This window comes from Chlorocebus sabaeus, chromosome 4 (genome assembly GCF_047675955.1).
Source record: "Chlorocebus sabaeus isolate Y175 chromosome 4, mChlSab1.0.hap1, whole genome shotgun sequence".
Taxonomy (NCBI): Eukaryota; Metazoa; Chordata; class Mammalia; order Primates; family Cercopithecidae; genus Chlorocebus; species Chlorocebus sabaeus.
Genome location: NC_132907.1, coordinates 79,755,559 through 79,780,932, shown reverse-complemented (window position 1 = coordinate 79,780,932; position 25,374 = coordinate 79,755,559). Strand labels below are relative to the sequence as shown.

The 25,374-nt window shown below is 47.9% G+C and overlaps 1 protein-coding gene across 4 annotated transcripts in view; it reads left to right on the top strand.

Moving 5' to 3' along the window:
• Positions 1–17,519, top strand: part of TRIO (trio Rho guanine nucleotide exchange factor) — a 369,149-nt gene extending 351,630 nt beyond the window's left edge. For all 4 annotated transcript variants that reach the window (XR_012092813.1, XM_073014830.1, XM_007961240.3 and 1 more), the window contains exons 49-57: positions 563–810; positions 4,323–4,461; positions 5,288–5,315; positions 5,530–5,692; positions 5,960–6,081; positions 9,905–9,983; positions 11,736–11,936; positions 14,442–14,580; positions 15,197–17,519. Coding sequence is in view for 3 of the 4 variants with exons in the window: in XM_073014830.1 (XP_072870931.1) it covers positions 563–810; positions 4,323–4,461; positions 5,288–5,315; positions 5,530–5,692; positions 5,960–6,081; positions 9,905–9,983; positions 11,736–11,936; positions 14,442–14,580; positions 15,197–15,739 (1,662 nt within the window). In the remaining variant the exon portion in view is untranslated. The remainder of the gene's footprint in view (positions 1–562; positions 811–4,322; positions 4,462–5,287; positions 5,316–5,529; positions 5,693–5,959; positions 6,082–9,904; positions 9,984–11,735; positions 11,937–14,441; positions 14,581–15,196) is intronic.
• The last annotated feature ends 7,855 nt before the right edge of the window (positions 17,520–25,374 follow it).

Genomic DNA, 25,374 nt, shown 5'->3' with positions numbered 1-25,374 from the left:
GGCAGCAGCATAAGGGTGGGGGTACACATCCCACACCAGAATCCGTTCCCAAAGCTTGAGTCACAGCACCTGTGGCGAGCAGCCCTGGGATGTTTTGTGATGTGTTCCCATAGCAGCAGAGCCTTGGGGACACTTGAGTCATGCAAGCTCCTAAGAGGGACACCCAGCAAGTTCATTTGCTGGAGACAGAGTCACTCTCCATCCAGGCAGAATAGTGATCGATTTACGTTCAGGGTTTCCATGTTCTTCTTTTTGAAGAGAAGAAGTAGAAATGATTCAGCATGTCAGCAACGAGCTTCCAAAACCAAAGAGTCATTATTGCAGTGAATTTTTTAAGAGCATCCCTAAATTGCTTTTTAGAGAAATCGCATTTTCAGGTATTGAAATAGAGGCACACAATTAGCCAGAGGGTAAAGGAAACGTTGAAAGTTTCTCAGTGCCAGCCTGGTGAGCCCTGCACAGGGTCATGGTGCCACGGGGCACGCTGACAAGGGATTTCACGTGATCAGGTCTCGTTTCAGTTCCTCCCTGCCTTTCTCTGTCTTCCTCTGTCCCTCTGCAGAGTGAAAGCAGCAGCAGTAGCAACATCTCCACCATGTTGGTGACACACGATTACACGGCAGTGAAGGAGGATGAGATCAACGTCTACCAAGGAGAGGTCGTTCAAATTCTGGCCAGCAACCAGCAGAACATGTTTCTGGTGTTCCGAGCCGCCACTGACCAGTGCCCCGCAGCCGAGGGCTGGATTCCGGGCTTTGTCCTGGGCCACACCAGTGCGGTCATCGTGGAGAACCCCGACGGGACTCTCAAGTGAGTGCTTGACAGTAACGGTGGCCTGGCAGGCAGCAGAGGGAGGGGGCACAGCACCCATGAGGCACACGATCTCGGATGGGGTAAGCATGTGGAAGGGGGAGCCGTGCTGGTGTGTTAGTACAGGCTCAGCTCTGAGCACGTGGGAGATGGACGGCCTTCCATCTCACACACTCAGGCTCACAGGGTCTTTGAATAACCTGCATTTAGAAATAGCCTGTTCTAGCACATTGTTCAGGAATCCCATTTGACAGCTTTTTGTGTTAGTCATAACTCAAGAAAGTGTTGTTGTTTTTCTTTTTGAGAAACCTAAGGGGAAAATATCCCCTATCTTTGTTTCTCTGAAATACATTCTCAGGCCCCATATTAGTCGGGGTCCTTCAGAGGAGCAGGACCAGTAGGGAGTGTACTGAGATGTTGGCGTAGACACAGGCTCAGCCCGGTTTTTTGTGTGCTTTGCTTTAATGTGCTTTGAAGACATTGCCTTTTTTACGCAAGTTTTGTGGCAACCCTATGTCAAGCAAGTCTCTCGGTGCCATTGTCCGACAGTGTATGCTCACACTCTGTATTTGTGTCCCATTTTGGTGATTCTCAAATATTTCACACATTTTGTTATTGTATTTGTTATGGTGATATATAGTTAGTCATGTTTGATATTACCATTATAATTGTATTGAGGAACAATGAACTGCACACATACAAGATGGCAAACATAATAAATGTGTGTTCTGACTGCTCCACCAACTGTCCATTCCCCCATGTGTCTCCCTCTCCTCAGGCCTGCCTGAGACACAACAATATCGAAATTAGACCAGTTAATAACCCTGCAGTGGCCCCTAAATGTTCAAGTGAAAGAGTAATGTGTCTCTCACTTTAAGTCAAAACCCAGAAGCTTAGTGAGGAAGGCATGTCAAAAGTGGATATAGGCCGAAAGCTAAGCCTCTTGCACCAAACAGCGAAATTGTGAATGCAAAGGAAATAAAAGTGCGACCCCACTAAACACACAAATAGTAAGAAGGTGAAACAGCCTTTGCTGAGACAGAGAAAGTTTGAGTGGTCTGGATAGAAGATCAAACCAGCCACAACCTTGCCTTAAGCCAAAGCCCAGCCCAGAACAAGGCCCCATCTCTCTCCAGTTCTATAAAGACAGAGAGATGAGGAAACTGCAGAAGAAAAGCTGCAAACTAGCAGAGGTTGATTCATGAGGTTTAAGGAAAGCTAATCCTGTAACATAAAAGGGTTGGGGCTAATGCAGCTGGTGACGTGAAGTTGAATGCAGTGCACATTTACCCTTCTGAAAATCCTGGGGTCCTTAAGCATCATGCTAATCATCACACCTTCTATACCAAAAGGCTAATTCAATTAAGAAACATGAAGCCGGTTTTGCTGCATTGAGTAGTAGTATACTGAATTTGATGGTGGTTTTTACAACTCTTCTTCCCCCTGGAATGCCTGCTGTGGCAGAGGCACCTACTCTGCCTGTGCTCTAGAAATGAAACGACAGAGCCTGGCTGACAGCACATCTGTATACCATGTATTTACAACACAGTTTACTGAGTATTTTAAGCGCACTGTGGACACGTACTGCTCAGAAACAAAAATTCTTTCAAAATATTACTGTTCTTTGACAATGTACCTGATCACCCGAGAGCTCTAATGGAGATGTGCAAGGAGATTCATGTTCCTTTCTTGCCTGCTAAGACAACATCCGTGCTGCAGCCCATGGATCAAGGAGTAATTTCGACTTTCAAGTCTTATTTAAGAAATGCATTTTGGGCTGAGCATGCTGGCTTACGCCTGTCATCTCAGCACCTTGGGAGGCCAAGGCGGACGGATCACCTGAGGTCAGGAGTTCCGAGACCAGCCTGACCAGTATGGTGAAACCCCGTCTCTACTAAAAATACAAAAATTATCTGCGTGTGGTGGCATGTGCCTGTAGTCCCAGCTACTTGGGAGGCTGAGACTGGAGAATTGCTCGAACCCGAGAGGTGGAGGTTTCATTGAGCCTAGATCATGCCACTGCACTCTAGCCTGGGCAACAGAGCAAGACTCTGTCTCAAAAAATAAATAAATACATAAATACATAAATACATTTTGTAATGGCATAGCTAACATAGGCAGTGATGCCTCCAGTAGATCTGGGCAAAGTAAACTGAAAACCTTCTGGAGAAGGAGTCACCATTCCAGATGTCATGGAGAACACTCATGAGTCATGGGAGGAGGTCAGAATGTTAACAATTAATTAACAGTAGTTTGGAAGAAGTTGATTTCAACTCTCATGGATGGCTTTGAAGGTTTTAAGACTTCAGTGAAGGAAATAACTCAGATGTGGCAGAAACAGCAAGGAAAATAGGATCAGGAGTGGAGCCTGAAAATGTGGCTTGAAGAGCTTCAATCTCATCATCAAACTTGAACAAATGTGGAGCTAAAAAAATTAGCTGGGCGTAGTGGCGGGCACCTGTAGTCCTAGCTACTTGGGAGGCTGAAGCAGGAGATTGGCATGAACCCGCGAGGCAGAGCTTGCAGTGAACCAAGATCACGCCACTGCACTCCAGCGTGGGTGACTGAGCGAAAGTCCGTCTGAAAAAAAAAAAAAGAAATTGCCACAGCCACCCCAGCCTTCAGCAGCTACCACCTTGATCAGTCAGCAGCCATCAGCATCTAGGCAAGACCCTCCACGAGCAAAAATATTACGACTCACTGATGGCTCAGATGATAGCATTTTTTTTAGCAAATAAAGTGTTTTTAATTAAGGTGTGTATATTTTTTAGACATAATACTATTGCACACATAATAGACTCTACTATAGTATAAACAATTTTTATATGCACTAAGAATCCAAAAATTGATGTGGCTGACTTTATTGTGACTCAGTTTATTGTGGTAGTCTGGAACCGAATCCCTAGTATCTCTAAGGTATGCCTGTCCAGAAATGGATTTATGATAAGAAATTAGCTCACGTAGTTATGGAGACTGGCAAGTCCAAATCTGCAATGTGGACCAGCTGGCTTCAGACCCAGGAGAGCACGTGGTGCAGGCTGAGCCTGAAGACAGTCTGCTAGAGAACACCCTCTTGCTTGGGAGACCAAACTTTTTGTGTTCCCTTAAGGTCTTCGGCTGATAGGATGAGGGCCATTCACCTTAGAAAGGGCACTTTCCTTTACTGGACCCATCCAAATGTTCATCTCATTCAGAAACACTCACAAGAGGACCCAGAATAACGTTTGAACCAATATCTACGCATCCTGTGACCCAGTGAAGTTACACATAAAATCAGTTATCAGAGGCACCTTTATATTTTCATCCTCAAACTTGAAGAGATTGTTGGTTTTATCTCCTGGTTCTTAAGAGTCACAGGAGCATTTTCTCTAACAGAGGTCACTGTTCGTGGAGGATTTCCCATCCCCCTGCACACACATAAGTTGAATATTCCGCTTTTCTTTAACACTTCCAGGTAGCACTTGGTGAATGTTGGAAAGGTGTAATACCCACAATGTGTTCTTTTCCCCTAGGAAGTCAACATCTTGGCACACAGCACTCCGTTTAAGGAAAAAATCTGAGAAAAAAGATAAAGACGGCAAAAGGGAAGGCAAGTTAGAGAACGGTTATAGGAAGTCACGGGAAGGACTCAGCAACAAGGTATCTGTGAAGGTGTGTTTGGGGATCTTCAGGAGCCCGTGTCATCCCAGCGTGAGAGAAGGGATCAGGGAGGGCAGAGACTCTGCAGACCTGAAGCTGGGCTTGCTTATGGCCTCCCTCCCACCCACCAGCCCTGTGCCCTGTGTGTCCTGTAGGGTCTTGTTAGGGACACTACGCTGGCCAGCACAGGGATGGGTGAGTCCTACAAGGAACCAGGTAGACCCCTGCACACTTCCGCAGGTACACCTGTGGCTTATAAAGAACGTGGTTAGGTTTGCAAATGAAGCACAGAGACTAGCTTCTCAGAAACAGCGGAGATGCAGAGAAGCTATGGCTCAGGCTTCCTTCAGTGTTCCTGCCTTAGAGCAGAGGGGAAGTGGCTAGATGTGGGGGCGCATATGGGCTCCCCGGCTGTGACAGATTCCCCTGGGGACAACTTCAGTCAGCTTGAGTCCTGTAATCAGATTGCCTGACACGTGCGGCAGGGGTTGCCTGGAGAAAAGGTATCTCCTGATAAGGGACTCCGAGCGCCGGGAGCCAGGGCATTGGTGGCTCTGCATTAGGAAGGCATCTGAGGACCAGCTGGACTCAGCCTGTAGCATGAGAAAAACACACGTCTAAGCAGTGTTTTTGTGTTTGTGGGTAGGAAGAAAAAGACCCACCCAAATTAGTGTGCGTGAAGCTTTTGAGTGCAGTGAAAAATGTGGTCTGTTTTGATTGATGCGCAGGCAAGTCAATTTGTACAAGTCTTTCAACAATAATTGTAGCCCTGGAATGAAAGTAATACACCTTAAAGAAGCTGATTTCAGTTAATGCTTGTTTGCTGTTTCTATTTCAGCTTCTCAATCCCAACTACATTTATGACGGTGAGTTCAGTTCTTTTTCTTGTAGTCCTAGAGATGATTCTAGATCTATGGGGCATGTTTCAGAGTACTTGAGTGTGGCCTCTGGAAATGGGTTTTCCGTGGCACTCTAGGCGTGCATAGCAGGTTAGGTTCTATCAGTCTGTCGGGGACATGTGGGTGGGTGTGGAGGAGGAGCCAGGACTGATGGGCCTTTACCAACTCCTTTCCCTTGCAGTTCCCCCAGAATTCGTCATTCCATTGAGTGAGGTCACGTGTGAGACAGGGGAGACCGTTGTTCTTAGATGTCGAGTCTGTGGCCGCCCCAAAGCCTCAATTACCTGGAAGGGCCCTGAACACAACACCTTGAACAACGATGGTCACTACAGCATCTCCTACAGGTGAGGGAGGCCCACTCCTAGTGGGTTTCGCTGGCTGGGAGCACCATCTTGTCTCTTGGCAACTGGAAATTCCTCCTTCATGGATAGATTTCTTTGGCCGCCTTCGGCACTCCACTTCTTCCATGAGAGCACATTTCACGCCTGTGTGTACAGCTCCTCATCAGCACTTGAGCTCCTGCCTTCCCTTGATCCTGAAGGAGGAGGCCAGCACTGATGGCCATGTGCTCAGCTTTTCTCACACCCAGTGTGTTCCCATCTGTGCCACAGTGACCTGGGAGAGGCCACTCTGAAGATTGTGGGCGTGACCACGGAAGATGACGGCATCTACACGTGCATCGCTGTCAATGACATGGGTTCAGCCTCATCATCGGCCAGCCTGAGGGTCCTAGGTAAGCACCGTGCAACAAGGATTCTACGTGACCCAGTGGGGCACGTCTTCCAGGAGTCTCCGGAAGTCCTGAGTCTGCCCTCGCACTCCATGTGGCCTGACAGATAGAACAATAAGTCATCTGTGGGGCTTCAAAAGAGAATTGGAAGTAGCAGACCGAAGTGTCTGGGGTGGCACAGCAGAGTGACCTCTCGGCACCTTATGTAAGGTCGGGGGAGACACCGGAGCTCCTGTTGCTGGGAGGAGGATGGGGGCCTGGCTGGTGAAGGCCTCTGGCTGCCTACCATGGGGCACCAGGGCCCCCCCCCGACCAGTGTCTGAGTTGGAGCAGGCTGCTTTCCATGCTCTTAGTACTCAAAACACTCAGATCCAGCTACCCAGCTGAATCTGGATCTGGTCTAGGTTGGTCTCACGTAGAATGTGCATGGGAAAAGCAGGAAAGGAGATGCGGGTAAGCCCCGGGCCTGCACAGGCACGGTGCCCCTCTGAGACCCTAACAGCAACCCTTCTGGGTGGATGTGCCCCCTCCTTACCCTGTCCAGGAGGAACCAGGCCCAGGGCTGCTCAGCAGCTTGTCCTAGCATCTGGCTAGGAGGCCTCTGCCGTGGGGCCTGCTTGCTCTGGTCTGAAGACCTTGTTCTCTCTCCTCAGCTAAACCACAAGCTCCTTGGGGCAGAACCCATATCTTAGGTGCTTTCAAAATGTTCTGTAGCTGCCTGATGTAGATAGCTGCTGAGAAAGGCGTGGACTGCTCTCTGCTGCCATCTTGCGGAAGGCTGGCCATGCAGTACTGGGCTCTGAAGGTTCCCGTCCATCCTCCAGCTGCGCCACAAATGGAGCCGCTTCCAGAGGACAAATAAAACCCCAAATAAAAGATAGATTGAGTCCCAGAGCACCCTGTGTGACAGTAAGCAGAATTTGTCTTAGAACTTTTGTCCCAGATATCTTAATTTCCTGTTTTTGACAGCATTAAATCAGAAAACATGTTCTGATTTTTTGAATCATGGAACAAGAAATTTTAAAATCCAGAATTTGGCAGTAAACAATAAAAAGTAAAGATTTTCTAATTTAAAATAACACAGAAATTACACAGGTGATTTTTTTTTTTAAATAAATCACTAGCAAAAGCTAAAGGACTTTAGAAAGGTAGACTATTCAGCCAGGCGTGGTGGCTCACGCCTGTAACCAGCACTTGGGGAGGCTGAGGTGAGTGGATCACGAGGTCAGGAGATAGAGACCATCCTGGTTAACATGGTGAAACCCCATCTCTACTAAAAATACAAAAAAATTAGCCAGCGTGGTGGCACACTCCTGTAGTCGCAGCTACTCATGAGTCTGAGGCAGGAGAATCACTTGAACCCAGGAGGCAGAGGTTGCAGTGAGCCAAGATCATGCCACTGCATTCCAGCCTGGGCGACAGAGCGACACTCTGTCTCAAAAAAAAAAAAAAAAGACTTCATACCCTGGAAATGCAAATGGGAAAATAATCAAAGTGTATGGTTAATTCTATCACACAAATTCAGCTGCACCCCTTAAGGTTTTCAGAAGAATTATGTGAACTATTCCAAGATGATCTTAACTATTTCCAGTTGTTCTCTGAGAGAAGCCACTTTGTTTGCAGGCATCAGTAATTTTCTGTTTTGTTTTAAATCTCCCCATGGCTCCACTCCTGTCCGCCTGAGGCTATTCCTGCACTGACAAGCTGGGGTGGGTGCCCTCATTCTGTCCAACCTTGGCTGCCTTGCAGAGCCCCAGTTCTCCGATGCTCAAGGCAGGGAGCTGGTCAGAGTCTGGGCTACGAGAGGGAGTCCTAAGGCTGGAGGCATTGGCTCTGCACCCTGAGGACATGTGCAGGCCCCCAAACTGTGTCCAAGAGAATCATCCAGAGAGAGCCCTGTCATGCCACCAGCCAGGGCCGAAGTTTCTGTTGATGAGAAAAGGGTGCCGGGTGCAGTGGCTCATGCCTCTAATCCCAGCACTTTGGGAGGCCAAGGCGGGTAGATGGCTTGAGCCCAGGAATTGGAGACCAGCAACATGGCAAAACCCCATCTCTACAAGAATACAAAAAATTAGCTGAGTGTGGTGGCACACACGTGTGTGGTCCCAACTACTCTGGAGGCTGAGGTGGGAGGATCACTTGCCACTGGGAGGTTGAGGTTGCAGTGAGCCGAGATTGCACCACTGCACTCCAGCCTGGGTGACAGAGCAAGACACGGCCTCAAAAAAAAAAAAAAAAAAAAAAAAAAACAGGGAGAAAGGAAGGTATGTTTTAGAGGAGCCGGGGAGCACCTGCCACTGTGGTACTCTGTCTCTGGATCTGGTTAGTGGACCCCAAGCCGCCATTTATGTTTGGTCCATTTTTCTGTATATGTGTAATGCTCGAATAAAAATGTTTATTTAAAAAAAGAAAAAAAACACCAAGCCCTTTCAGTTAAAAAAAGAAGAACAAAAAATACTTTTATGTAAATAATAGTGCAGTATTTCTTAATGTGATTTGGTAGATGCTTCAAATCTGCCTAGTGAAATAATTTTATTTTGATTAATGAGTCTCTATCAGTACTCCTTCACCTACACAGTCAGAGTTAGCCTTACCATTTCTAAAGCACTTTAAAGGGGTGCAAATGTGCCAGCATTAACAAAAAAGACTGCAGAATGAAACGTAGCCTTTGGTTTGAGTGAGTGAAGTGATTGTTGCTTCTCGTGTGTCCTTCGGTGAAGATTCGAGGCACTCTTCTGGTTTCTGGGAGGCTGCAAAGGTGGATCAGACATGGTTTGCTTATGGTCATGTAGCGGTCAGCAGCGCTCCTGTGGCAGCAGTGCTGGCTGGCAGCACGTGTGTCAGCACCAGGACTGCCCACTGCTGTGCAAGGAGATGATTTCCAGCCATGAGTGAGCCAGGGAAGGCACGTGGAGGAGGTGGCCACCGCCCCAAGGAGCCCGATTAGACAAGTCAGCTTGGACATGGTTTAAGGAAACGCGTTCCCAGTGACAACCTGGGGAGAGGTGAAGAAGCCCAGGTGAGGATAGGGGTGGACAGATGCTCAGCCTGGGCTGGACTGCAGGTCAGGTGCGCGGGCCGAAAGAGGAACTAAGTGGGGAGAGGAGGCTGGATGAGCCGGGTCAGGAGGGCCAGCCTCCCATGGAGGCTTAGAATCACAGTGGCAGCTGTGCTTCCCAGGGGCTGCCTGGCAGCGGGGCCACGTGGGGCTCCCCCACTTAGTGCTTCTTTTCACAGGAAGACTCTAGAAAGGATGCTTTCTGTTCCTGTGGACGTGTACACAGGATTCATTACTAACAGGTGATTTACAGTTGGCACTTTCCTAATAAAATTCTCCTTGTAGTGTATTTATGATTTATTAACCATGTAAAACTCTGTGAACGTTAAGTGAATACTGTGGACTCTTGATCTCTCACGGCTGTGAAAGGAGGCGTGGGGAGGAGAGAGCAGCGTAGCCTCGAGGCGGTGCGGCCAGGTGAACAGGGAGGACCATCTGTAGCAGTGCTGTCCAATAGAAGCAAAAAGAGGCCACATGTGCAAGTTTAGATTTTTCTAGTAAACACATTTTAAAAATAAAAGTAAAAGCAGTTTTTACTGACATGTATTTAATTTGAAAAATTATTAGTGAAATATTTTGCATTCTTCCTTCACACTAAGCCCCAGTGTCTGTGTGTCCTTTATGCACCCACCACATCTCCACTCATGTGAGCCGTGTGGCAGGTGCCAGGGGCCACGTGCAGCTGCTGTGAGGGACAGTGCGTGGCGATAGCCGTCTTACCCAAGAAGCTCCACGGGAAACAAGTGGCAGGTGCTGTTCTTCTTGCAGGTCCAGGGATGGATGGGATCATGGTGACCTGGAAAGACAACTTTGACTCCTTCTACAGTGAAGTGGCTGAGCTTGGCAGGTATGAGGTACAACCCAGAATGCCTTCCGAAAGAGTAGAGCGCAGGGAAGACATACCAGAGAGTGCGCGGATTAAAGCTAAGCCGTGTTATCTTGCCAGCAGTTGGAAGCTGTGTGTCTTGCATTTGAATCATAACTCTCATTGCCTTTAGATGCTAAACACTGGGGAAGTAAGGAAGCCGTTTTCCTCTCGGGTTCCAGCAGAGAGGCCGAATGCCACAAGCCACCCCTCGATGGGGAGAAGTTGCTTCCCTCTGTGCATGTAGAATGGTGGTAGCTGTGTGCCATCCTTGGGAGAGTTCAGGAGTCTTTCAAACGCTCCCTGTAGTTCTTAATCCTCTTGTGTCCTTCACGTTTCGCTTGTGCATGGAGACTTCAAGGAGTGACAGTAAAATCAGATGGGGTACCAGCGTCCTCCTGCACACACTAAGAGAGGTTTCCCATCTAGGGGGCTCTTTCTCTTCATGAGGGGCAGCCACGTCAGGGGTGGCCCAGCAGTGCCATCAGACAGCCCAGCTCTCTTGGCTCTGCCTCCAGGGCCACACAGCACACATATCCAGGTGCTGTGTCCCATGTGGCAGGAAGAGCAGGGTCAATGGAGCATGACCACTTTCCTTTGTCCTTTTGTAAGAACTCCCCCACAAACTCCAGCAGCAGCACCTCTGGCTTTCATTCCTGAGGCCGTAACTGGTCACATGGCTCCTGTTGATGTCTCTGTCAGCTGTCTCTGGCTGCATAAAAAGTCACACCAGCACATGCTGTCTTAGGACAGTGGTGACGTGTGGTGACGTGCGCCTTCTTCTGGTGCGGTGGGCAGGTGGGGCCGTTATTCTGTTGGCCCCTCCTGGCCTGGTCAGCTGGTGCACCATGCCCCATGCGTGTCAGAGCCCTTGTCTGCGACACTGGCCTCTCTCCACATCGACTTTCACCCTAGGCCTCCCCACCTGAGGGCAGTGGCATTCCAGAACAGCAGGAATGTCAAGGCCTCTGAAGGCCGAGCCTCAGAAATCAACGACCAACGTCCTCCACACCCTGTGGGCCAGAGCCAGCCCCAGGCAGCCCTGATTCAAGGGGAGGAACAGCCCCCGCCTCCGAGTGAGAGACGTGGCAAAGCCATGGCCTTTAACCCTGTGCACAGCCTGCCCACCACAGGCGCATCTCTGGTCCTCAACGTGTGCAGAATGCACTCACCCACCTCAGGCCCCCATCTGAGGTCCAAAGCCTCATCCAGATCACGTTGATGTGTGACCAGTCCCTGGAAGTGGATCATCAGGTGCAGCTCCAGGGTCCTCATGCCTGCCCCACACTCACACCCATAGGGGCGAGGCTGAGGCAGTGACCACAACAGACGCTCCTTTCAGACGTGCAGGGAAGGGTGGCTGATGGGAGGCGTGAGCAGACATCCCGGCTTCTGCACGTTGTGGGGAGCAGAGGGGAGCCACCTGGCAAGGCCAAGGCTCAGAGGTCTTGCCCTGTCACTTCTACCACACATGGTGCTGGGAAGCAGCCACCAATGTGAGGAAACCAAGGCTGCCTGGGAGGGATTCTGCCAGCAGAATCGCATGGCTGCGGGGACAAGGGCAGATTTGGGGGACAGCCATGGCACCACAGCTCCTACATGGGGTGGCCAGGAGAGCAGGGCCTCTGGACAGGACCGGGCCACCACACAGCCAGTCCATTTAGGATAACAGAGTCTTTCTCGGTGCCGGACCTCAGCAGCCTCTGCAAATGGTCTTCTTGACGTATTTTACAGGGGCAGATTCTCTGTCGTTAAGAAATGTGATCAGAAAGGAACCAAGCGAGCAGTGGCCACTAAGTTTGTGAACAAGAAGTTGATGAAGCGTGACCAGGTCACCCATGAGCTTGGCATCCTGCAGAGCCTCCAGCACCCCCTGCTCGTCGGCCTCCTTGACACCTTCGAGACCCCCACCAGCTACGTCCTGGTCTTAGAAATGTGCGTACACACCTGGCCTTCCGCTCCCAGCTCTCTGCCGCCACCTCAGGGTTTTGTTATTGCCGTTTGTTCTCTAAGAAGGATAGAAATTGGGCTTTTAGAATTTACAGAACTAAAAAACATCTTCACTGTCACAGCCCACAACTTTCGAGCCTTCCAGTAATGGCAGAAAGCAGTGTGGTCTTCACGCGGCAGCTGCCTGATGAAGGACAGTCCCTCCTAGGGTGGAACGCCCGACACGCCCAGCCAGCCCGGAGACGCCCTCCCATTTCTGAGGGTCCCGTAAGGCCAGGCTGTCTCTAGTGCTGAACCCAAGCCCCCTTTAGTGGTTGGAGGCTGACCTGATACCCCAAGCCTGTGCAGGGGCAGCTCACCCCTGATCAGTGGCGCCCCTCAGGCCTCCTGCCAGGGGCAGGCCAGTTGGATGGGAGGGTGAGACGCACCTCCCTGCAGAATGTCCTCCACAGAGGGGGCGCGGGCACACCAACCGGAGCTGCCCCGCTGGTGCCGTTGTACTTACTGGGCTCCTTTATAAGATTAGAAAATGATTCAGTCATGTAAAGAAAAGTTGGAAACCTGTGTCCCTCAGGAGCTGTTCTCATCTAGGTGTGGGTTCGCATGGAAATGTCAGGAGAGCGCAAGCTGAGGGTGTGTCCGGCAGGGAGTGGCCGGAGGCCAGGGATGCCGCCCAACCTCCTGCAAGGCAGGGACGACCCCCACAGATTCATCCGCCCCAAACGTCTGTGCATTTAGCTTTGAAAAATGTCAATTCTTCCTTTTTAGAGGGAGTCATTTTATACATTTACTTGCATTTGCAACTTCTTTTCCATGGGGAAGGGTAAAACCTTTCGCCGCTGTTTGGAAAGTTTGCGTAGCTCTTCAGTGGAAGGACAGGATTAGCAGAGCACCCCCGTGGGGTCATGCAGGGGCAGACTCCAGCTCGGGGCCGCTCGCCTGCAGGAACTCCCTCTAGGCCCTGTACCTGATGTTGTAGTTATTGTCATTTTTTTCTTAAAGAAATTATGAATGCCTCCCCATACCCTTCCTAGGGCAAGGCTGCCACACGGTCCCGTGTGGCCCCACATGCAGCCTTACCAGCTTCCTCGGGCAGCGCATGTGCCGTGGGTGACACTGGATGTCTCAGGAAGGCCTCCCACCCATGGCTGCACAGCGAAAACCTCCCCCAGAACACGGGGATGGGGACCTGCTTCCAGCCCCTCTCCCAAGAATAGAAAACACATCTCGTGGCAGAAGGGCAGACGGTGGGGCGCACCTGAGCCTGAGCAGTGTGTACGGAGAGGAGGTCCACGGGCCTGGGCCTGGCCTCAGTCCCCAGCCTCCCTCTCATCGGCTCATTTCTCACCCTGGGTATCTTAAAAGCGGCATTGGCTTCGGAGGGTTGGCATGGGGCTGACATGGTGCGACGTGTGTGGAAGAGCTGACGTCCAAGCCGAGGCCTGGCCTGGGAGCCTCAGGACCTGGGAGGTCTCCTCTCTGGCTCCAGACGCTGGTGACCAACAGCCACTGCTCACCTTCCCCGGGGAGTTTTAACAAGACTGTGGTTTGAGTGCTTGTCATCAATCTACAAGGCCTTCGTTTCTGGACTGACATTCAGTGCTTTCAGCCGTCATTTCTGGGAAACAACATGATTTGGCTTCACCATCCTGTTCATAGGATCTGTTTTCATGACACGTGACTCCAGTTCTCACAGGCCACTCCCCATTGCTAGCCAGGCAGCTGATCTTCCACAGATTTCTGTTTTGCAAAGAGCAGCAGAGGCCGGTGTTGAGAGAGGCGGGGCCGGACCACCTCAGTCCAGTCCTGGCTTCTCCACCCTGGAGCGGTGGGCCTTGGGCAAGTTTCATGCTTTCTCTGTGCCTGAGTTTCCTCATGTGTCAAATGGGTACAGCAAGGCCCGCTTCACAGACAGTCATAAAGATTAAATGAGTTGGTAGAAGGCGTTGAGCCCCCGGCACTTGGCAGTGCTGGGGAAGTGTTTTTTTAGTATGAACAGTAATTTCAGAGGAGGAAGCCTTCTGAGTCCAACACTGAGCACTGACTGGGCCACCTCCTGCCCAACCTGTGGGTACGTGATCTCAGTGAGTCTTCCCGTGGCCCATTTGACAGGTGAGGAAACTACAGCTCCGAGAAGCACGGTTTACATGCCTTCCTTCAGCAGATACCACAGGATGCCTGCTGTGCCTGGCACTGCCAGCAGCCAGGCCACGCCATCCCCCGCAACAGGCGGGTTTGGACCCTTGACTGGGCCGCTCTACCCCTGGCTTCCCTCTTAAGATGGAGACACCATGTTCCCCACTCGTGTCTTCCCATCAGAGCTTCACAAAAATCCCCCTCCTTGTCTGGGCACACCTTAGAGGCACAGCCCTGAGATCCTGATGACACATTCATAACAGGTGACAGATCTGACATGTTTACTTCTTACTAGCCCGAAGAGGTCTGGAAAGGAAAGCACATCGTAACAGTCACCCGTTCCTGCCTCTGTAGGGCCGACCAGGGTCGCCTCCTGGACTGCGTGGTGCGATGGGGAAGCCTCACCGAAGGCAAGATCAGGGCGCACCTGGGGGAGGTTCTGGAAGCTGTCCGGTACCTGCACAACTGCAGGATAGCACACCTGGACCTAAAGGTTGGTGAGGCCCCGGGCAGGTGAAGGGGGGTCCGAGGACACCGGCTTGGCCATGCGGGACACAGAGCCCCCTCTGAAGCCAGGCCAGGAGTGCCCGAGCGACTAGGGACAAAAAGGGTAGCGGGGGCAGCTGATGAGCACTGATGGCTAATCTGTTTCTAAGCGTTTGCATTCAGTGATGCACACAGTCAGGAGTACACTGGGTAAAACACTGGAGCCCTCCCAGCCTTCCACGACTTTCAGAAAGTCCCCATGAGTGTTGCCCAGTGGGTGTGGCGGGTGCAGTGGTAGCTTAGGCAGGAAAGAGAGTATTCCCTTCGGTGCTGGGAGGAAAATGAACAGCCAGCTTCAGAAAGCAGCCTGGTTTCATTAGGCTACTTGGCCCTTAGATCGCCACAGAGAGCTGCTCTGTGAACCTGGGTCCCAGCTCCGCTGGGTCGTCTCTTCCTCCTCACCCTGGGCGGGCAGCTGAGGGTCCGGCCTGCTTTGCACATGCATGGCTTGTCCTAGTTGACATCATAGATTCCTTCCACCTCACCGTAGAGTCCCGCCCATCATCATGAGTAAGCTTAAGATTGGACTGGTCTGAAAATGACAGTTGTATTCTGTCTTCCAGCCTGAGAATATCTTGGTGGATGAGAGTTTAGCCAAGCCAACCATCAAACTGGCTGACTTTGGAGATGCTGTTCAACTCAACACGACCTACTACATCCACCAGTTACTGGGGAACCCTGAATTCGCAGCCCCTGAAATCATCCTCGGGAACCCTGTCTCCCTGACCTCGGATACGTGGAGTGTTGGAGTGCTCACATACGTACTTCTTAGTGGCGTGTCCCCCTTCCTGGACGACAGTGTGGAAGAGACCTGCCTGAACATTTGCCGCTTAGACTTTAGCTTCCCAGATGACTACTTTAAAGGAGTGAGCCAGAAGGCCAAGGAGTTCGTGTGCTTCCTCCTGCAGGAGGACCCCGCCAAGCGTCCCTCGGCTGCGCTGGCCCTCCAGGAGCAGTGGCTGCAGGCGGGCAATGGCAGAAGCACGGGCGTCCTCGACACGTCCAGACTGACTTCCTTCATTGAGCGGCGCAAACACCAGAATGATGTTCGACCTATCCGTAGCATTAAAAACTTTCTGCAGAGCAGGCTTCTGCCTAGAGTTTGACCTATCCAGAAGTTCTTTCTCATTCTCTTTCACCTGCCAATCAGCTGTTAATCTGAATTTTCAAGAGGAAAACAAGCAAATATAACTGATCAGCTGCCGGTATGTTCATCGTGTGAAATTGCATTCCAAGTGGGCTGTGCTCAGCAGTGCTTAGACACAGAGCTGCAAGCTGCGCTGGGGTGGAGGACCGTCACTTACTCTCTGCCCAAGGCAGAGGTCGCATTGCTGTATCACAGTATTTTATTCAGGTTTCTGCAAAAAATAAAAAGATACTTTTTTAAACAAACATGAATAGAATTTTGCAAATTTAATGTTTTCAAGATTTATTCAAGGAAACAAAATGCCTATGTTCAACCACTGGTGTTAACGAACAAAGATACTGTGCGTCTCTGGGGAAGACGCACCCAGGTGGCGGCCACTCCCACGGCCTTGTCTAGGGCTCAGAGTCCACTCGGCTCTGAGCTTCTCCAGGCGCCTCGTCTGTGTGCGTCTCACACCAGACGTGGCTTCTGAAACGTGCATTCAACCTCAAACTTTTGCATAAAATAGAATGAATCGTTTTGCTCTGATGAAATGTAGGCCTTACTTGTATATAAGACTGTTCCTGCCTTCGGTCTGTGGTTTTCCCACCTGCCTCCCCTACCCACCCCCCACCCACCGCCTGGGGCTTCCTCTGGGGGTCCGAGGGTATGCCCATCAAATGAAGACATCAGGTTGGGTCCTGCCCCACTGCCCCTCCCCCTGTTCCTGCCCCAAGCCGTCAATCAGATTGTTGAGCAGTACACAGTCAGATGAAAATACTGTAAATGCACTCATTGGGGGTTTTTTGGTTTTACTTCATATCATGTGCAATGTTGTGGCTTTAACATTTTATGCAACTATTTATGAAGACCTCTGTTGTACCTGTAATAAATATATAGAAAAAGCACATACTTCGTATGGTGAGCTTTATGGTTTTGTGTGTGTGTTGGGGTTGGCGGGTGGGTGGGTAGGGTCGTAGCCCTGTGCCATCGGTTCAAGGAGACCTTTTGTGAAACTTGTTGGTTTTGAGGACTGTAAAAAGTGATTTCATACTCTGAATATAAAACTGGATAATAGGGTAATGTTTTAAAATTTATTATGCTATTATTCAGAATGCCAAAGTATTATTTTTTTTCCCAAAATCAGTCTGGACATTTACTACTTTTTAGACTTTTTGACTTTCAACTTTCTGTACAAAAATTGGCTGGGTTTTGAGCTTTTGGTAAGAAATAAAAGCCGATGAAGCACTGGCCGCCCCACGGCTGGTACCCAATGCCCGAGTCACTGTGGCAGCATTCGCACTGGCGTGGGGAGTCCTTTCAACTCAAGGAGGCTGGGTTTCTGGGCACCCTCGAGGTTTTCTGGATGTCTTTTTATCTTTCTCGTGTGAACTGCACTACAAAAGAGACCAGCCCATTTCCCAAGCCAGCCAGACACCTGGGTCTTGAGCCATAAACTGGCGTAGTTAAGCTTTGCAGCTTCCAATGTATTTTATTTATTCTTTTGTTGGGTTTTTGTTGGTTCTTGTAAAATTGTACAGAAACTTTTTAAAAGAAATTGGATTCAAAACTGGATGTGTATTCGTAACCTCATGATTTTTATTTGTGTATTGTTTCTTTTATTATTTCAGTTAAATTTTTACATTATTTTGCATGTATATTTCTTTGTACAGAGACCTTACATGTTTACACAGTATGATGTGATGTAAATATTTTATTTTGCCATCAGTTATTTTAAAAAATTAAACATATTTGCCTGATTTTTGTGTTAGGCTTTTTATTTAAATTGGTCACTGTTGAATCGGAAAGACAGATGGCTGAGGGAGAGACTGACGCAGAGACTTCTCGTGGGTGGGAGGTGGCAGAATGTACTGGATTGAGAACCCTCTGTACACACTGAGAAATGGGAGTCACCCAGCCTCCTGCAGACTGGTTCAGACACCACACTCGAGACCTGGTACGCGCCAGAATGTCGACTGACTGCACAGCGAGGCTGTAGCTTGTCCTGGTTAGAATAAGCGAGGCTGTAGCTTGCTTGTCCTGGTTAGAATAGCTAAGGCACCCTGTCGCCTGATGAACTCAGAATTAGAGTGAGGGAAGAGCTCGTCCATCCTGGCCTCAGAAAAGCAAAGGTAATGTCCAGATAGATTGAAGGAAATGAAACAGTTTCATCTGGTTAAGAACAAAGATCCTGCAGCTAGGAGAAGATTCCCCAGTGGTGCCTCGACCTCGGCCCTGAGCCCACCCAGTCCGGGGGACTTGCAGCCAAGTGGCTTCCCCAGCTCTGCCAGCCTGGCTGCTGACAGTAGCTTATTTTTTCCCATGACCATATCTTCTCTCTTGATTCTTTCTGGCTTTCCTTCTGGGCTGATGACTTTTATTGTTCAACACACCATGAAGAACAAGTATTCTTTCTCATCTGTTTGCGGAAATCCTGAATAGAAGGCTGATGTGAAAGGACACTTGTGCAGTCTCTAAGTCAGGACATGGGAAGCTAACTCCCTGAGGTGTGTGCCCCCCCCAAGTCCCAGCAGTACCCATGGCTCGGTGGGCTCTGGAGGGGGCGGAAATTCAAGGTTGGTTCTAATCTACCACCTGCCTAGCACAGCATCCTGCCCCAGGGGGAGTTGCCTGGCCCACCACAGTGCCACACCTTCTGAGCAACACAAAGGAGGCGAGGGGTATGTGGTGGTGTCCTTTAAATGGGAGAGTTGCTGAATGGAGTGGTTCTGCCTGTAAGATTAGCAGAACTCATTGTGCCCAGTGAAAGGGCCTCAGGCATTTGGTCTGTCGTGATCACTGGATTTTTTTTCTCAAATACCAAGGTGTTTTTCATTCTGCAAGTTACTGTAATCTTTTAAAAGCTCGGATTCTCTTTAGCCCTAACAAGTGGGGGGAAATCAATGTTTTAGCAGAATTATGAACCTCATAGTAAGCAATAATCTATTAGATGAGGTCTTTGCTTACTGGAGCTATACAGTAAGTCTTGAAAGCAAGTAGACATCCCCCCACTTTGTTTTTTTGTTTTTGTTTTCCAAATTGTTTCTGCTAATCTAGTTCCTTTGCCTTCATAAATTTTGGAATAGCCTTGTTCATATCTACAAATATTAGACCATCTTAGACCACTAGAAGAAGAGGTCCTTTCTCCTGTACATTTTTGAGACAATTGTAAAGAAAGGAGTAATTCTTGGAACTGATCGATTCTGCATATTATATTTATTTATGTGAGATTTAACTTACAGAAAATTACATAAGTCAATAAATGTTTATACATGTATATACCTGTGATCGCCACCCAAAGCAAACTATAGAACATTTCTATTATCCATTATCCCCCCCAGGAAGGTCTGTCTCACCCCTTCCCAGTCAATCTCTCCCTCCCGAGGTAATCACTCTTCTGATTTCTATCATTCATAGATACGTTTGCCTTTTAAGTAAAATCATATATTACGTACTTTTTAAAAGTAGGTTGTACCTTTTATTTTGAGGCCATTGTAGATTCACATCCAATTGTTATGAAATGTACCCTTAGGCTGGGCACGGTGGCTCACGCCTGAAATCCCAGCACTTTGGGAGACCGAGGCGGGCAGATCACCTGAGGTTGGGAGACTAGCCTGACCAACATGGAGAAACTGTCCCTACTAAAAATACAAAAAATTCGCTGGGCGTGGTGGCACATGCTGTAATTCCAACTACTTGGGAGGCGGAGGCAGGAGAATCGCTTGAACCCAGGAGATCACGCCATTGTACTCCAGCCTGGGCAACAAGAGCAAAACTCCGTCTCAAAAAAAAAAAAGAAAGAAACGTACCCTTTACCTGTGATAATATACACAATCATACATTATCACAACCAGGATACTGTCACTAACACCGTCAAGATGCAGAATATTTCTACCACCAGCAGGACCCTCCCGTTGCCCTGTTATGGCCACACTTCCCTTCTGCCACCACACCCTTCTTTAACCCCTGCCAACCACTTACATGTGCTCCATTTCTATAATGTTGGCATGTTGAAAATGTTATTTAAACGAAATCATACAGTATGCAGCCTTTTGAAATAGGTGTTTTCTCCTAGCATAATTATCTGAAAATCCAGATTGTTGTATCAAGAGGTTTTTTTTCTTTTTATTACTGAGTACTAGTTCACAGTGTAGATGTACCACAACTGAACCATTCACCCACTGAAGGACATCTGAGGCTTTTTTTAGCTTTGGGTTGTTAAGAAATAGTTTGCATGAACATTCATTGTACATATTTTCATATGAACATAGGTTTTCATTTCTCTGGGATAAGACAATTGGAAGATGATATTGTAGTCACATGTTACATTTTTTAAGGTGTGGCCGAACTGCTTTCTAGACCAGTGGTCCCCAACTTTTTGGCGCCAGGGACCAGTTTTGTTGAAGACAGTTTTTCCGTGGATGGTGAAGGAATGGGAGATGGTTTCGGGATGAAACTGTCCGACCTGACATTATCAGGCATTAGATTCTCATGAGTGTGCAACCTGGATCCCTCGCATACACAGTTCACAGCAGGGTTCGCGCTCCTATGAGATTCTAACGCCCAGGCTGATCTGACAGGAGGTGGAGCTCAGGCAGTAATACAAGTGATAGGGAGTGGCTGTAAATACGGAAGAAGCTTCGCTTATTGCCTGCCACTCCCCTCCTGCTGTGTAACCTAACAGACTGCGGACCAGTAATTTTTACAGATCAGTACTGGTCCGCGGCCTGGGGTTGGCGGCCCCTGTTCTAGACTGTACCATTTCACATTCCCACCAGCAACGTAGGAGTACCAGTTTCTTTGCCTCCTTACCAGCGTTTGGTGGTGTCACTTTTTTAATGTGGCCAAACTGACAAGCGTGAAGTGATATCTTATTGTGGTTTTAATTTGTATTTCCCTGTTGGCGAATGATGTTGAGTCTTTTCATGTGCTTATATGTACATCTTTATATTCTCTTCCCTGAAATGTCTCATCACATCTTTGGCCCATTTTCTTGTTGGACTGTTTGGTTTTTACTTGTTGAGTTCTGAGCGTTTGTTACATATTGTAGCTACTAGTCCTTTGTCGGAGATAGGCTTTGCAGATGTCCTCTCCTCTGTAGTGTGTCTTTTCTTCATCTTAACAGGATCTTTCGCAAAGAAAAATTTTGATGAAGTCCGATTTAATAATTTTGTCTTTTATGGATCAAGTTTTGGTGTCAAGTCTAAGAACTCTACCTAGTTCTATATTTAAGATTTTTTTCCCTAAGTTTCTTTTCCTAACAGTTTTTAAGTTTCACGTTTAACACTTAAGTCTATGATCCATTTTGAGCTAATTTTTTTTATATAAAGTATAAGGTTTAGGCTGAGGATTTTGTTGTTGTTTGTGTATGGATGTCCAGTTGTTACAGCACCATTTGTTTTAAAAAGGCTTCCTTGGCCGGGCGCGGTGGCTCAAGCCTGTAATCCCAGCACTTTGGGAGGCCGAGACGGGCAGATCACAAGGTCAGGAGATCGAGACCATCCTGGCTAATGCGGTGAAACCCCGTCTCTACTAAAAATACAAAAAACTAGCCGGGCGAGGTGGCGGGCGCCTGTAGCCCCAGTTACTCGGGAGGCTGAGGCAGGAGAATGGTGTAAACCCGGGAGGCGGAGCTTGCAGTGAGCCGAGATCCGGCCACTGCACTCCAGGCTGGGCGACAGAGCAAGACTCCGTCTCAAAAAAAAAAAAAAAAAAAAAGGTTTCCTTTTGGTTGGCCATGGTGGCTCACGCCTGTAAATCCCAGCACTTTGGGAAGCCAAGGTGGGCGGATCATGAAGTCAGGAGATTGAGACCATCCTGGCTAACACGGTGAAACCCTGTCTCTACTAAAAATACAAAAAATTAGCTGGGTGTGGTGGTGCACGCCTATAGTCCCAGCTACTTGGGAGGCTGAGGCAGGAGAACTTCTTGAACTGGGGAGGTGGAGGTTGCAGTGAGCTGAGGTCATGCCACTGCACTCCAGCCTGGGTGACAGAGCAGGACTCTATCTCCAAAACAAAACAAAAAAAAAAACAGCTTCCTCTTTTTTGTTTTGTCAAAAATCAGCTGGGACTATTTATGTAGTCCTATTGCTGGGTTCTCTACTGTGTTCCATTGATCTATTTATCCCTCCACCAATATCACACAGTCTTGATTACTATAGCTATATAGTAAGGCTTGAAAGCAAGTAGACATCCCCCCACTTTATTTTTTTTCAAAATTGTTTCTGCTCATCTAGTTTCTTTGCCTTTATAAATTTTACAATAGCCTTGTTTATACCTACAAAATATCTTTCTGAGATTTTTATATGCATTGCATTAAATCTATATATCCATCTGGGGAGACCTGACATCTTTACTATGTTGACTCTTCCAATCCATGAATATGGTATGTCTCCATTTATTTATATTTCCTTTGATTTCCTTCATCAGTAGTTTTACAAGTTCATATATTGTATATGTCTTATTAGAATTATGCCTAAGTACTTCTTCTTTTAAACAATTATATTTATTTTTAATTTTGGTGTTCATGCATTCATTGCTACTATATAAAATACAGAATACAGTTGATTTTGGAATGCTCATCTCTTATATTACATATTTGATGCACTGAATTACTAGTTCTAAGTATTTTTTGTAGATTCTTTTGGATTTTCCTTTTTCTTTTTTTTTTTTTTTGAGACAGAGTCTCACTCTTGTCACCCAGACTGGAGTGCAATGGCACAATCTAGGCTCACTGCAGCCTCCGCCTCCCAGGTTCAAGTGATTCTCATGCCTTAGCCGCCCCAGTAGATGGGATTAAAGTTGTGCACCACCACGCCCAGCTAATTTTTTTGTATTTTTAATGAAACAGGATTTCACCATTTTCGCCAGGCTAGTCTCAAACTCAAACTCCTGACCTCAGGTGATCCTCCCACCTCGACCTCCCAAAGTGCCGGGATTATAGGCATGAGCCACTGCACCCAGCCAACTTAGTATTTTTTGGCTTTGCATTAGGTTTATTGGAGCATTAAATGCATTTTCAACTTATAATGTTTTTGACTTATGGTGTTTACCAAGATGTAACCCCATCATAAGTTGAGGAGCATCTGTATTTTCTCCACATACATTTAGAAACACATCACACAATGTTGTATGTTTTCACCTCAACCATCAAACTTAATTTAGAAAGCTAGAGAGGAAAAAGAAAATGCATTTACCCATACGTTTCCTCTTCCCATTGTTCTCTCTCCCTGATTTTCTGAGATTGATTCCTTTATCCTTTCCTTTCTACTTAGAGAACTTACTCTAGTCATTCTTTTAAGGCAGTCCTCCTGGCAACAAATTCTCTTAGTGCTCCTTCCTCTGAGAACATCTTGACTCCCCCTTCGTTCTTAAAGGATATATTTTGCTGGGTATAAAATTCTGACAGTTGTAGGGGAGGCAGAGATTACCTCCAATCCTCCCTTTCCTGTTAGCTCTTAGTGAACTCTTCAGCTGGCTCTAGAAACCACATTGACACCAGGAAGATTAACAAGACAAAGTATACAAATTTTATTAGTTTTATATCTATGTGAGGACCTTTGCAAGAAAGTTAAGTCCAAAGATATGGCCAAAGCAAGATGCTTTTATATGTTTTAAAAGAATGATAAATTTGAGAAGAAATGACAGGCAGGACAAAGAAAATCTGGGCTGAGGATCGTGGCTCATGCCTGTAAATCCAGCACTTTGGGAGGTTGAGGCAAGAGGATGACTTGAGGCCAGGAGTTCAAGACCAGCCTGGGCAACATAGCAAGACCCCATCTCTAAATAAATAAATATATAGATATATAGATATTAGTTGTCTGTTGGCACAAGTCTTGTTCCTAGCTACTTGGGAGGCTGAGGTGTGAGGATCACTTGAGCCCAGGTGTTCAAGGCTGTAGTAAGCTAGTCTTAACCTCCTGACCTCAGGTGATCCACCCATCTTGGCATACCAAAGTGCTGGGATTACAGGCATGACCCCTGTGCCCAGGCTTTTTTTTTTTTTTTTTTTTTTTCTGAGACGAACTCTTGCTCTGTCACCTGAGCTGGAGTGCAGTGGCAGATCTCGAAGGCTGTGGTGAGCTATGATTGCACCACTGCACTCCAGCCTGGGTGACAGAGCAAGACCCTGTCTCAAAAAGAAAATCTGGCTGAGGCAATAAATTTTCTAGGGGAGTCGCTAGGAGATACATGTGGAGGGGTGTGGGTATAAGACAGGTGGAAGGTAAGGGTTACTTCATTAAGTGTGTTTATTCGGGTTCATTGCAGCCTCCAATTCCAAGCCTCTATTGATAAGGGCCATTTTCTGGCTCTGGCATGGTGACAGTACTCCTCCCAGAGGAATCTTTATGACTTACTGCATGCAGAAAGAGAAAGATCAGCTGTTCCTTTCTGAAACTAGGATCCCTCCAATAACAAAGGGGATGGAGAGTCTTGTTACTGTTCAGCAGAGATGAAAGTTCTGCTTCCCCCTATTTGGGCTTCTCTAACACCACGCTGGCAGAGGTTCCCCTATTACAGCTGGGTAAAAATGGAAGTCTGGGCTCTGCACTAGTCTTTGCTGGCGGGGTGAGGGTGGGAGCCACTGTTTTTTCTGTGATGTGTGGCTGGAGAAGAGCAGTTACTGTGTAAAGGTTTTCCATCTTGCTAGGCCGCCCCTTTCCTGTGCCCTTATCTGAAGAGAGCAAGGTTTTGTTGGGACCTCTTTTGTCTGCAGCTATGGCATTTCCACATTGCTGGCTTCTTTAGCTCCATGTCTGGGATACATGAGGCAAAAAGAAATCCCAGAGAACCCATCATCCTTGGGGTTCCTCGTCCCTGAAGCCCCACACGGATCTGTGGTCTTCACCTTGCAGAGTCTCCTTAAGTTTGTTTCATAGGTAACATCGAGCTATTTCTTGTAGGTAGTGGGAGGAATAGGAGAGAGATGTCTACTCCATTTCCCAGAAGCAGAAATCCAGTATCGGTGCTGCTTTTTCTATTTGCTAGTTTTAGGATTATGTGCTGTTGGTTTCGTGAGATCAGTATAAAACAACTGCTTGATCTTTTTTTTTTTTTTTTTTAGATGGAATCTCGCTCTGTCACCCAGTCTGGAGCACAGTGGCCCATGGTCTCTGCTCACTGCAAGCTCTGCCTCCCAGGTTCACACCATTCTCCTGCCTCAGCCTCCCAAGTAGTTGGAACTATAGGCGCCCGCCACCACGCCCAGCTAATTTTTTGTATTTTTTTTTAGTAGAGACGCTGTTTCACCATGTTAGCCAGGATGGTCTCGATCTCCTGACCTTGTGATCTGCCCGCCTTGGCCTCCCAAAGTGCTGGGATTACAGGCATGAGCCACCGCGCCCGGCCTGATCTTATTTTCAAAAGGGATCAATTGTATCCGTTATAGAAAGGGGCAACCTACACAACCAATAGCTGTCAGAATATAAGCTCTTTACACATGTCACTGTCTTGTACATTTTCTGCAGATTCATTTCTTGCCGAAGTCTTACTTAACTACCAGTAGTAATATTCTTCTACTATTCCACAATAACCAAACCAGAATATCCAGAAAAAGGTAACTGATGACAGATGGTAAGTAAGAGATTGGCCAGGCTACCAAGAGTCAGTGGCC